This window comes from Lytechinus pictus, chromosome 18 (genome assembly GCF_037042905.1).
Source record: "Lytechinus pictus isolate F3 Inbred chromosome 18, Lp3.0, whole genome shotgun sequence".
NCBI classification, from domain to species: Eukaryota; Metazoa; Echinodermata; class Echinoidea; order Temnopleuroida; family Toxopneustidae; genus Lytechinus; species Lytechinus pictus.
The window spans coordinates 10,677,342-10,690,820 of NC_087262.1; the positions used below are offsets into that span (position 1 = coordinate 10,677,342).

Below are 13,479 nucleotides of genomic sequence, written 5' to 3' on the forward strand. Positions count from 1 at the left end.
AAAATGAGAATCGAGCTTAGTCTTTTCTCCAGACCCAGTTAATTAAAACTGATGGAATTAATGTCTTTGTTGTTGTTTGAACTTACACGGTGCGCTTTGTGAATATATGCGCTAAGAGTAAATTGAGAATCAAGCGTAGTCTTTCTCCACACCCGGTTACTTAAAACTAAAAACTACATCCTTATAGTAATGCGTTCATATAGCACAAAAGTGCAAAGTCTTTTTTCCAGACCTGGTTAATTAAATATTTATGATATAAGTCTAAATTAAGTCTTTTTTCAAGACCCGGTTGTTTAAAAAATTATAATGTAAGTCCAAAGTCTTTTTCCAGACCCGGTTGTTTCAAACATTACAACATAAGTCCAAAGTCTTTTTTCCAGACCCAGTTATTTCAAAAATTGTAATATAAGTCCAAACTAAGATACCATAATGATATTCCAGTGGAATAAGAATAAAAATCGAGCTTAGTCTTTTCTCCAAACCCTGTTATTCGAAAATTATAAATAACAATATAACAACAACAAAAACAGTATAAAGACCCCATAATCCTATTAATGCTGGATAACATGGACATATAGCATAGTCTTTCAGCCAGACCCAGTTTTTTTTTTAAATAACGCTAACAGTAATAATAAGAAAATTCCAAATCTAAGACCAAACAATCCTTCAACCTAAGAACCTGTCTTAAAAAGAGGTTTAGAGCATTGTCTTTATTCCAGACCTAATCATTAACAAAATTACCCCAAAAAAATCTTCTAACGTAAGACTATATCATATTCTTATTCTTCTGGAATAACACGAGTTTTAAAACGTACTCTTTTCACCAGACCCGGTTATTTAAAAAAAATGAATTAAAAAAACTTAAACAGTTCAAATCTAAGACCAATCTTCAAAAGTTACACCCTTACTGGGTGTAACTGGGTGTAAAAATATGTATTTACCCCGCACACAGTTTTTTTTTTAAATAATACTAAGACCCTTACAAAACATTGTAATAATGCATGGGTAAAGCAAACATCCTTTCTCCAGACTTGGTTATTATTTGAAGAAAAAAAAAAGTTTTTACAAATATTCTAAAATGAATACCCAATAATCTAATTACTGTGGAATAACATGAAGATCGATTGTAGACTTTCCTCCAGACACAGTTATTTCAAGAATAAAAAAGCAATAAAACCCATCCCCAACAACGAATCTATAAGAACAAACAATCCTCCAAATTAAGACCATGTAGAAAAGCACATGTTTAGAGCGTTGTCTTTATTCCAGACCCAGTCATTTAAAAAATAATTCAAACAGTCTTAAAAACACAAGACTTTGTCATATTCTTATTCCTGTGGAATAACACGAGTATTATGCATAGTCTTTCGTCTAGACCCGGTTATTTAAAAAACAAAGAAATATTGAGAAAAAAAACTAAGACCAAATTTCAAAATTAAGCCCAGTTAAAATGCTTGGGTTTAGAGTGTTGTCTGTACCCCACATCCAGTTTTCTGAAAAAATACAAATTAAGCGAAACTTTAATCTTAAGACTTAACCCCAGCATCTTCTAAACTATTAAAACCCTGTGATAAAGCATACCACAAAAACGACAAATTAATCATAGGCGTAAATGTTCATATCTGAATGATACGCACCTTAAAACCCAAGATAACAATAACAACGTTATTCTACATCAATGATATTGTGGGGTCTTTGTTGATATAGTTTTTTTTTATTGTTTCTTATTATTTCCTATTTTGAAATAACTAAGTCTGGAGCAAAGACTACACCATAGGTCTTTGTTTTGTTGTTTTAGTTTTGACTTATATTATAATTTTTAAAGCAACCGGATCTGGAAAAAAGACTTTGAAATTATATTATAATTTTTGAAACAACCGGGTCTGGAAAAAAGACTTTGAACTTACAGTATAATTTTTTAAACAACCGGGTCTGGAAAAAAGACATTGGACTTATAATAATTTTTGAATTAACCGGGTCTGAAAAAAAGACTTTGCACATTTGTGCTTTACGAACACATTACTATAGGGTTTTAGTTTTAGTTACCGGGTCTGGAGAAAAGACTATGCTTGATTCTCAATTTACCCTTAGCGCATATATTCACAATATGCGCCGTATTTAAGTGAAAACAACAACAAAGACACTAATTCCACCAGTTTTACTTAACTGGGTCTGGAAAAAGACTAAGCTCGATTCTCATTTTTATTCCACTGGAATATCATTATCATATCTTAGTTTGGACTTATATTATAATTTTTGAAATAACCGGGTCTGGAAAAAAGACTTTGGACTTATATTATATTATAATTTTTTTTAACAACCGGGTCTGGAAAAAAGACTTTGAACTTATATTATAATTTTTGAAACAACCGGGTCTGGAAAAAGACTTTGGACTTATACTATAATTTTTTAAACAACCAGGTCTGGAAAAAAGACTTTGAACTTATATTATAATTTTTTTAACAACTGGGTCTGGAAAAATAGACTTTGGACTTATATTATAATTTTTTAAACAACTTGGTCTGGAAAAAAGACTTTGAACTTATATTATAATTATTGAAACAACCGGGTCTGGAAGAAAAGACTTTGGATTATATTATACTTTCTTTATTAACCGGGTCTGGAGATAAAGACTTTGCACTTTTGTGCTATATGAGCGTATTACTATAGGATTTCAGTTTAGAACGGATTCGCCAAAAATCCCTTCAAATTTATTACATTTGTGGGTAAAGTCATTATTACATTTGTGGGCGATCAAAATTATTACATTTGTGGGTAAAGTGTTATTACATTTGTGGGTAAAGTGTTATTACATTTGTGGGCGTTATTACATTTGTGGGCGATTATTACATTTGTGGGTGTAACAGGGGGGGGGGGACACAGGTATGATGAATGCCGTTATTTCTTTTGTCTTATGTTATTACATGAAATTATACATTTCATACAATGTATTTAAAACATCTCTATTTGTATTGAAAAACAGTTTCAAAAATGATTATCTTACACAGTTATTACAGTAAATCAGAAGTCAATCCTATTTTTTTCAGTCTTAGAGGGAAAAATTGATTTTATAAATCCATATAATGATATAAAAAGTAGGGATATATGACATAACCAGCTATCGCATTGGATATTTATGAGGGCGTGGTTCATCAAAAATAATGCAAGCGTTTGAAAGGTCATAACTTGATTAAATATTTCTTGTTCAAATTTGATGAAATTTTCAGTGTTTTGTATCTGTATTAGGCCTGTGAGAACACAATATCTCACAGTGTGATCACAGTGTTTAGTTGACTATGTGAAAATATTAGTCACACTGTTATAATGTTAAAATTCAACAGTGTGAAGATATTTTCACACCACACTGGAGACCTCGACTGTTCACATCGTGTTTACATGGTCGACTATGTGAACATGACTGTGGACACACTGCTGAAATTCTCTTAAATGTGAAGGTGATTTCACATTGTGTTCCACACTGTGAACATACTGTGGAACACACTGTGGGACACTGCGTTCTTTCCAGTAGGGAGAGTACCCCTTTTAAATACCTCAGTCACACTGGCCAAACCGAACCCAGATTACCAATGCCACACCAATGGTCCGTTTACAGTAGGTTACGTCGATGTGACTGTGGCCGCGTAGCAAGTCCACGATCTATCTAACAAGGTGTTTTAGCTCCACTGCGCATGACGGATTCAAGAACATAGAAAATGTATTGTCGATCGAAAATTGTTGTGACGAAACTGCAGTTTCGTCACAGACTCTGGACAAACGACATATTTGCCCTCTTCGTCAGCTCCGAACGCTTCTGTTTCAATTCATCGATATGTGGAGAAGCCTAGGTGTAGTGGTTCTGACTCTCGCCTTGTAAACAGAGGGTCGTGTGTTCGAATCCCACCGCTGTCTGGCGTCCTTTGGCAAGGCGTTAATCCACACTTTGCCACTCCCGACCCAGGTGCTGAATGGGTACCCGGTAGAATGTGAAAGTCATTGCAGCTTGTCCAGTACTGTGTGCGCCTCACTGGCGACTGACTGGAATACTCCCCAGGGAGTGGAGGATGCGTACACATTGTGTGCGGGAATGACTGATTGAATCCGACGACCAGGGTAATAATACATCTTTAAAGCGCTTAGACACGCCGTTCCGATGTATTAAGCTAATTATAAAGCGCTATAGAAAATCGGAATATTATTATTTTTCGTAAAAGACCTCCTAGCTCTTTGTTTGTTTGTTTGATTTATTTTTTTGGTCATTTGAAGGGCATTTTCAATACATTTACTGTATTCTCATCCCGTCTTGCGTGGACTGGTGGAAAAGCGAAAACTGCCTGTTGTGGCATAACAAGTCCACAATATCTAATAATCTGCGGCGGGCCGCGATGCAATGTAAGATTTGAGTGGGCCCTCCTCTTTGAAATACTTATAGAAGGCTCGCAGATCAGGGTAATCATCAAGGACGCCCTCTATACCTCGAGCGCTGTCAGTAAACATTTCGAGCATGGTGAAGACGTGGATGTCGGCGAGTGAGATCTGTCAACATAAAAAGTCACTTTAAATGCATAAGGCGAGTTTCCATACCGTATCCCCCCTAAAACCCCAACAGCCCCTGGTTGTTAAACATTTATTAATTCATTCATTTATTTCTGCTTTCGTTCGGGAGCCAGGGCAGTCTCTTCAGTAAGCCTAATGCTAGAAAGCGCTGTATGTATAACAATCATGATACATTGTATATGATCAGTGAAAGTAATCCGAATGAATTCAGTTGAAAACAACATGCTTTGTGAGAGAAATGATGTTGGAAATCAAATCTTTATGAACACGTTGGTAACAAATTATATATGGGCGGGTCGTGGTCTAGTGGTTCTGACTCTTGCCTTTCAAACAGAAGGTCTTGGGTCCGAATCCAAGCTATGGCTTGTTTTCCTTCAGCAAAAAATGTATCGACACTGTGCTGCACTCAATACTCCATCAAAATAAAAAGAAGTCGATAGTGATGATAATAATGGAATGAAATGAATGAAGCATAGCACAATAAACCAAAAACAGAGAGGAATGTTATTATTTATTTTTTTTATTGCATTACCTTGTTTCCTACAAAATTCTTCCCTCCTGCCTTTTTTATAAGTTGGTCAAGGTAAGAAATGTAGGGCTTGGATGTCTTTTCCGCAAATTCTTTCTTCAGCCTAGCCTGAAAAATAGAAATTTAAAAAGCAAAATAATCTAAATATCATGAAGCGACGACCGGAGTGACAATATATATAGATCCGATTTTTGGGAAAGTTGTAATTGCATTTGATATGAACACTCCGACCTGTAAAATCTTAGGTCTAAATAAAAAATACTGAATAGTGGTATGAATACTACCATCGGAAATTTTAGGCTACTGCGAGTCTCTCTGTAAGAAAAAAAGTGAAGTAAAATCAAAATCTGAGTGACGCGATAACACTTATTCCAAACTTCTTGCATTAGTTACATAAGATAATTTCATTTTTTAACTTTGATATTTAATGTCAAATGTGATATGTTAAAAAAATAGGTTGATGTCGAATGTTTAAGACATTGCTCTGATAAGATAAGCGCATAAACTGGATGAAATAACTACCGTATTCATGGTTATGGATAAGAGCTAACTACAGTCACATCATCGAAACCGGCTCCACCAATCGGATGTCATTTGAAATGATCAATTGATTCGGTCGATCCGGGCCCCGTCTTACAAAGAGTTACGATTCATAAATCAATCTCACCAGTATAGAAATCCATCCATACCATATTTTATTCTACAGGAAATCTGCACAATCTCCTATATACTAATAAACAAAAAGAATCACATCGAATTTTTGAAGATAATGATGAATGTACGCATATTCGTAATGTGTGGAAAATATTTCGAACAAACTTGCATTTTAGCTGTTGATGTTGCTGGCCGCCCATATTTGTGATTGATCGGATCAATCGGCGCAACTCTCTGTAAGACAGGGCCTCGGAGTCCAGGGGGGGGGGGGGCGGTTGTGGCATTAAAGTGGATCTAATTGTGGCAAGTATTCTGAAATCAGGTTTAATTTAAACTCTGGTCTAAAGTTGTGGCTTAACTATGGATGGCCAACCGTGACACAAATCTATAGCAGTACAAGTTCGATTTTGCAGCTCATTTAACAATGATATCATTCATAACCGTCATAAAACAATACCTAAAATTGTCTTTTTTTCGCATGATGAAAGACCAAAGAAAACATGCGAAATATACAATGTACACAGAGTTTTGACGCTTTCGGCTTTCCATAGCACCAAGTTGGACTATGGCCTAAGTTAGACCGGACTTCAAATGCTAGGTCCTATACCATTACCACATACCATCTCATCCTCAGGAGGGTGGTGTGCATAGATGAGAGTAGCCTTTAGCTCGAGGTCGTTCATGGTTTCGAGGACGATATCAATCTCAGTTCGTTCGAAGTCGTTTGCTCCATAAAGATCTAAAGCAAGGCAGTATGTCGACAATTAGACTAATGCGGACATTGTAAAAAAAAATGGAGATTTTGCAGGAAAAAAATACAGGCTCATTTTGTAAATTGTTATGACAGGAATTTTTCTGCAATGTAAAACAGAAGATATATTTTCGAAAAAGGGGAAATTCATACAGGAAATTTATAAGGCTTCATATCTCATAAACAAAGTTTCTGTAATTTTACACATTGTAAGAATAAATGTGTTCTCGAGACTCTGCTGCAGGAACTTAATTCTCCGTTTTTAAGAGAAATTTTTGATATGGATGTAACTCACTTTTAGACTGTTATGGACAAATGGAATTACACTGAATTTGAACTAAAACTGACAATCAATTAGACTGCATTATAATGCAGATTAGAATTCGATTACATTGTAGATGATGACTGATGTGTAAACATCTTGGCTTTGTTGAAAAGAAATGTTATCGACCACGTGATAGGATTTTTTTTTTAAATATATGATGAAATAAAAATGATTGATAGAAATCAAAGTTACTGCAGTGTTGAGAGACGAGTTGTTGAGAGATGTAGAGAGATGAGTAGGTTGGGAGAAAGTCAGAGAAATGTGTTCACTTCTGAGTGAACATTTCCTCCCATTTTTAGCATGGTAAGAGAAGGGGGGGGGTGATTGAAAAAAAAGTATGATAAAAGTTCAATGAGAGCGTCATTGTAAAGCAACGAGGTAGAGAAAGAGACGCAGAGAGAGAGAGGGGGGAGTGGTAGACAGGCATATAACATATGGAACTCGCTTACCAAACTTTCTGGCTAGGTACCTATTAATGGCTTTACTCTGTGGTATCACCCTGTCGTCCACCATCAAAACGGGAGCTTGTCCGATGGGAAAGGCTGCGAGAATAAATCAAGCAAATTGATATGACTTAACATAATAGTAGTACCGACCTGACCAAGGGCGGATCCAGGATTTTCCAAAAGGGGGGCACATTTTCCAGAGAAAAAAATTGACAAGCAAAAAAAAAAAAAAAAAAAAACCCTAAGGTCTTCACTTTCAAAAGGGGGCTCACTTGTGTTTTAGCGGCAGGTTTATATTTACAAATTTTAATTGTGCCTCTCAAAAGGTGGGAGGGGCACGGGCAGGCTGTGACCCCCCCCCCCCCCAGATCGGCCAGTGGACCTGACCATTATTTCTAGTCATATCTAAAAAAAATTTAAAGCTTGTCCAATGGGGGGAAATGGGAAAATAAACGGATTAATGACTAGTTTATTCTCCTTATTGCCACACTTTTAAAAATATTCAAAATGTAAAAGAAATATATATTTTTGAATATTATTTCAAAATGACTAGTATAGTAGTCAGAAGGTTGAAAATTTCTTATCATTTTGTATTGTCAGAAATGACCAAGTGCTAGTCAATTTTTAATAGAAGAACAAATGTGACTAACATAATAGTAACCCCTAGTCAGATATGAGTAAGTTCTAGTCAAATAGTCAAATCTGAAAAGAAAATATTCAAATATGACTTACATAAAAGTAACACTTAGCTGACTCTAGTCCCTTCAACTCGTCATATTTAACAAGTGGTTTGTATAGAGTGCACAGTTTTGAGAGCGAAAATAAAAGGAAAATTGAAAAAGAAACAATTCGCCCTCATCTCTCCAGTGATCCCTATATAATTTCAGCAAAAAAGGGCACCAAACAAGGAATTATCTGAAGGGTTCAAAATTTCTGCACATAAAATTTCAAAGACACCCAAGATGACTCTCATTTGCATGGTACTTTAGGCATGTCACTTTTAAGAAAACAAATTGAAAATCTCAAAATACCGAGACCATTGTTTGGAGGGGGAGTGCGATTTTTCTGATATTTGTAATGCATAATCAGGATAATTTCATTTCTCTCTTGTACGGTCAACTTTAAGATGATGAAGAAATGGGTAAGGAGGACATAGTCCCACGTGTACCGCATCAGTGTTTTAAAAAGTAGCGTTGCCATTGACTATTTTATACTATTCGATCTCTGATAACAAATATTTGAATATCATGTTTACTCACTGTGTATTAACAATATGTACCAAGACACAGGTAAATAAACGACTGTATAGATCAAGTTACTTTACAGAATGTACTTTGGACCGACTTCAGGTGAAAAAAAATCACTGTATGAACGTGAGAGACGCCCCCATCCCGGGTCCCTACTCCTACCAACAATAATACAAATATGATAATGATAATAATGATAAAATCGGGATTTTACAAGGGCATTGCCTACAACCTTTTGGAAATTTTGCAAAATAGATGACAATATAATTGATTGTTACACGAAGCATAATTTATGAAAGGACTCGACTGTGAATGTCTAAATCAAGAATCAGGTCATGCAGGTTGTCGTCCCTTTGAACGTACGTCTTACACTAGAAAGAGGGAATACTCCCATTAAACGGTCAGCTAGGGCCACTCGATCCCCCGGGGCAGTTCAGGTGATCACAAAATAAATATAAAAAGAAGAAAAAAGGGGAAAGACTGAAACCTGAAGGTTAGTTCATTAGTTACGTTAAAAAACCCTAGCCATCACAAGCAATCATTACGAATCAATAGCTGGGATCAATACATTGTAACTTTAACTCACTTTCCGTGTCGGGCTTCCGCTGTGGCCATTCGGCGACTTCGAAACGCTCATCGACGAACTCGCAACCACCCAGGGCAAGCAACATGCGGGCCGTCTCGGCGCGACCACGAACATTAAAGTAGATCAATTTATAACTGGGCATGATGATGTCGATGGCAGTATCTTATGGGCAGAGTAAAATGAGACTTGGATTTCTGCCCGGTTTTCGAGATTCGATTCGTGAGATGTGGGGAGCTGTTCTCTGACGTAAAGTTTTATACAAGTCTTCTCGTGAAAAGCACTGACCACAAAGCTATTACGTAATGATGACCCAACACTGACACCTATGACGCGTGTGTTACAGTACACATTCGACATTGATCTTGGACTATGATCAGTCGATTGCCGAAACAATATGAGTATTAATACTAAATTTTGTATTCACGTGGATTGGTTGCAATCGTCTCTGATTCTTTAAAAGGGGAAGTTATTAACCCTTACATAATGTTCATTGTAACAATAGCAGAAAAAAATATGAAAATTATTGGTGAACATTTAACAAAAAATAGAATTCAGCCAGTTCTAATTTTATCTGGTGATATCAGAGATGGAGAGAACATGTGTGTGGAGGACCGTAGGGGGTGATCAAAGCCCGGGATCAAAGACCTCCTTGGAGTTTGTGAACTTTAATTGTCAATAAAATTTATAAGCTCAGTCCTTCAGTCACTATGACTTATACTATCTTAGACGTAAAATGTGTCAATGTATTTGGTCATACTATGGTTGGTGTTGGTGTTACGCAACAGAAGGAACAGGAAGCTAGTGTGACGAGAGTTCGTAGACAAGAGTCACAGAAACAGAAGTCTACCATGTCTACGGAGGGTTTAATTAAGTGCCTGCGAGTTAAGAAGATGGGAAGATGGGTTAAATGACAAGATGACGAGTTGTTGGAACTCGGAAAGTAGACTTGTTCGGGACAAGAAGAGAAAGATGACGAGTTGTTAAAACTCGGCAAGACGACTTCAAAGTGTTTAGGACGAGAAGCACGGATGACGAGTTGTTGGAACTTGGAAGTAGACTTCTTTGGAACAAGAAGAGAAAGATGACGAGTTGTTAAAACTCGGCAAGACGACTTCAAAGTGTTTAGGACGAGAAGCACGGATGACGAGTTGTTGGAACTTGGAAGTAGACTTCTTTGGAACAAGAAGGCAAGATGACGAGTTGGTGAAACTTGACAAACCGGGTAGTGTGGAACTCAAAATGTGAACTTATTGTTTTGTATAGGTGACAAGATAGTTGTTAGAAACACTCCTGCTCATCATTTACTCGTACTGCAAGTGCAAGTGATTGATTAATGTAAATTTTGTTGTTTGTTTAGTTCATTTCTGCAATAAATCTATGTATTAAACTTGCATTTTCGGAGACGGGGAGACAGGCCCCCCCCTAAATTTTTAAAGTTGGTGGACACAATAAGGCCATCCAAAAATATTTGTTTGGACATCTTGCATTTCGATTAATTTATTTAATGACAATTGGATCTGCCTTAATCTTTTTCTTCATGTCAAACAATGCTCAAAATGTTCCATTTCATAAGACGAACGAACAGTGAGCAATGGATTGATATGGCGTGCGATTAGAAACGAAGACGACGGAATATATCGGGTGTTCTTGTACGTTTGTGTCATCGTGTTGCTTCGTTAAGGGTTCTTTCGAGATCGGCCCCGGACTTTGGCAAAAGCGCGATGAGGGACTATGCGCGACAATAACACACGAACTAAAAAAGAGATGCGAATTCAAACAGATGACCAACGATTTTTCAATTCGTCGGGAAATTTTTTAATGTTCAAAATTTCCGCGCGAATTCGAATAATCGCAGCTGTTAGTTCAGGAGGCGTACGAACCCAAACACGAAGGGTAAATATGATTTACTATCAGTTACCATTGAAGACGACTTTTAAAAAAAAATGGCTTTCGCCAGCCATCGCAAGGCATATTTCAGGCGATTCGGTTAGGTGTGAGGGGGCCTTTAATAACAATATAAAACTTCAAATCGAGCTTTCCGCTCGCATTTGCAAAGTGAAAACTATCAAAAAATGCGGAGGGGCGATTTTTCATGCCCGTTGATAAAATGCAATACATATACATGTATATATATATATATATATATATATATATATATATATATATATATATATATATATATATATATATATATATGAATATAAAAACAATAATCAACATTAAATGAAGATGACGATAATATAACAATGCTACAACCACTACTCCTCCTCCTACTACACTACTTCTACTACTACTACTACTACTTCTTCCACTACTTCAAGTCTACAACCACTACTACTACTTCTACTTCCGCTATGTCGATATCTACTGCTGATGCTACTATACTGCCACTCCATCTACCACTATACAGTGCGTATCAAAAAAAAGTTTACACTTTGAAAAAGCCCTGGAAATTAAAAAATATACAACATGTGGGTAATTTTTTCACATATAATCTTGGGTTTGGGTCTCATCTATCCAATGAAAGTAAAAGTTTTGACAGAATGTAACACTTGAGTGAGCACTGTCCATTTTTGTAAAGCTCGCAGAAATCTGTTTGCGCAGAAGTGCTCGTTTATATGCTGTGTCAAGCGGAAGGGCGAAATCAAACTTACCATGCGAAACATTTTTCATACATTTCCCTTGCACTTTTAGTCAATTGAAATAAAACGGAAACATTCAAGCAATTTCTAACAATTTTGCAACCCAAATTAAAATTTCAACACTTAGTAAACACAACCTTTACCTTTTTGTGCCAGCTGGATCTGAGGACATAACTGAATCTGAACAAAAGTTTATATCAGACATCTCTAGCATTTTTTCACCAAGTTTTTATCACTTAAAGTGGGTTTACCTTTCATTTTTCATTTAATACTTGTTTCTCCACACTTTTCCCAAGCTTGACAATGATTAACAAAATGAAAATCAAGCCTAAGCCATTTTATGTAAATCACACCTCGGTGTAAAGCAAATATCGTCACGATGGCCTTGGTGTGTGGGGGAGTGGGGTGGGGCGCAATGCACTCCCCGAAGTGGTTTGGGCAAGGAAACAAGTTAAAAAAAGGTAAAGGATATTTTCAAATCAATTTTACTAGCTAAATTCCACATGCTATTCATGATTAAGGTCTAGTTTTATTCGCATAACTATTTCAAAGTTCTGCGCAAATCATTTTTCACTAACTTTTCAAAAGTAAGTGGTGCTCACTCAAGCGGAAATATTTTTCGACAGTTATAACGTCATTTGCTTAAATGGATCTGTACCTATGTTAAAATGTGGAAAAATCTTCAGGATATTACAAATGTATAATTTTACAGGATTGTTTCTAAGTGTAACCTTTTTTTTGATACGCACTGTATAGGCCTACGACTCACCGCCGCCGCCACCACCATCACCACCATGACTATACCAATTCTACTATTACTATTGCACCTTTTCCTCTTGCCCAATACTATACTACACTACTACTACTACTACTACTACTATATACTACTACTACTACTACTACTATATACTACTACTACTACTACTACTACTACTACTACTACTACTACTACTACTACTACTACTACTACCACTACTATATACTACTACTACTACTACTACTACTACTATATACTACTACTGCCACCTCCTCCACCACTATTCACTACATCTACTGCTGCTGCTACTACCACTTTTGACTTCCATGCACGCTACTACTACATTATTGAATCTAATCCTACTCGACTTTTACCCCCGGGGGGGGGGGGGCACTCAGTATATAATGCATAGTGGGTATGTGCCGCGGAGGGGACCCCCATTTTTACACTCAAATTTCCGTTCCAAGGCATAGCATTTTTGTCTTATTGAGAAAAAGAACAAAGAAAGCCGCTCCAAGGCATAGCATTTCCTTCTTATCGAGAAAAAAGAAGAAAGAAATCCGCTCCAAAGCTTCGCATATTTTTCGTTACGCCGTTCCGGTCGCATTGATCTGCTACAATTTTGGTGAAAAGCGGCCGTAGAGCGCTTTTCGACCATCGCCTAAGCGCGAGCGCACCCGGCGGAGGCCGCGCTAGCTGCGTCATGCACGATATTGCCCGTTCCATAGGGATGCATACGCACTCACAGAGATACGGAGATGCGTTCCGAGGACCCCCGTTTTCACAAACATTTGTAGTTCCGAAGCCCGTTCCGAGGACCCTCCTTTTTACGATAAGCCCGCTCCAAGGCCACGGTTTTTTGCCTCGCCCGCGGCACACCCCTACCAATTTTTTGGTCGAGTGCCCCCCCCCCCGGGCTTTTACCGTTGAATAGGTGATCAAATACTGTAATCAAGATAAAAGGAGAAAAAATACATCCTGCCCCCAA

General features: G+C 37.0%; 1 protein-coding gene across 1 annotated transcript; it reads right to left on the reverse strand.

Moving 5' to 3' along the window:
- Positions 1 to 3,047: 3,047 nt before the first annotated feature.
- LOC129281345 (glutathione S-transferase-like) lies at positions 3,048 to 9,450 on the reverse strand. The gene is made up of 5 exons (XM_054917284.2): positions 9,093 to 9,450; positions 7,263 to 7,355; positions 6,358 to 6,476; positions 5,087 to 5,191; positions 3,048 to 4,533 (listed from the first exon to the last, which is right to left on the reverse strand). The coding sequence occupies exons 1-5, from the start codon at positions 9,232 to 9,234 to the stop codon at positions 4,360 to 4,362; spliced, it is 633 nt and encodes a 210-aa protein (XP_054773259.2). The 5' UTR covers positions 9,235 to 9,450; the 3' UTR covers positions 3,048 to 4,359.
- Positions 9,451 to 13,479: the final 4,029 nt, after the last annotated feature.

Bases quoted from the DNA above. Each gene is read 5' to 3' on its own strand.
- LOC129281345 (XM_054917284.2), bottom strand. From the start codon at position 9,234: ATGCCCAGTTATAAATTGATCTACTTTAATGTTCGTGGTCGCGCCGAG. The intron at 7,356-9,092 runs GTGAGTTAAAGT...TTATTCTCGCAG, and splicing joins GCGGAAGCCCGACACGGAAA to CCTTTCCCATCGGACAAGCT. The intron at 4,534-5,086 runs GTAATGCAATAA...TTATGTTGACAG, and splicing joins AGAATTTTGTAGGAAACAAG to ATCTCACTCGCCGACATCCA.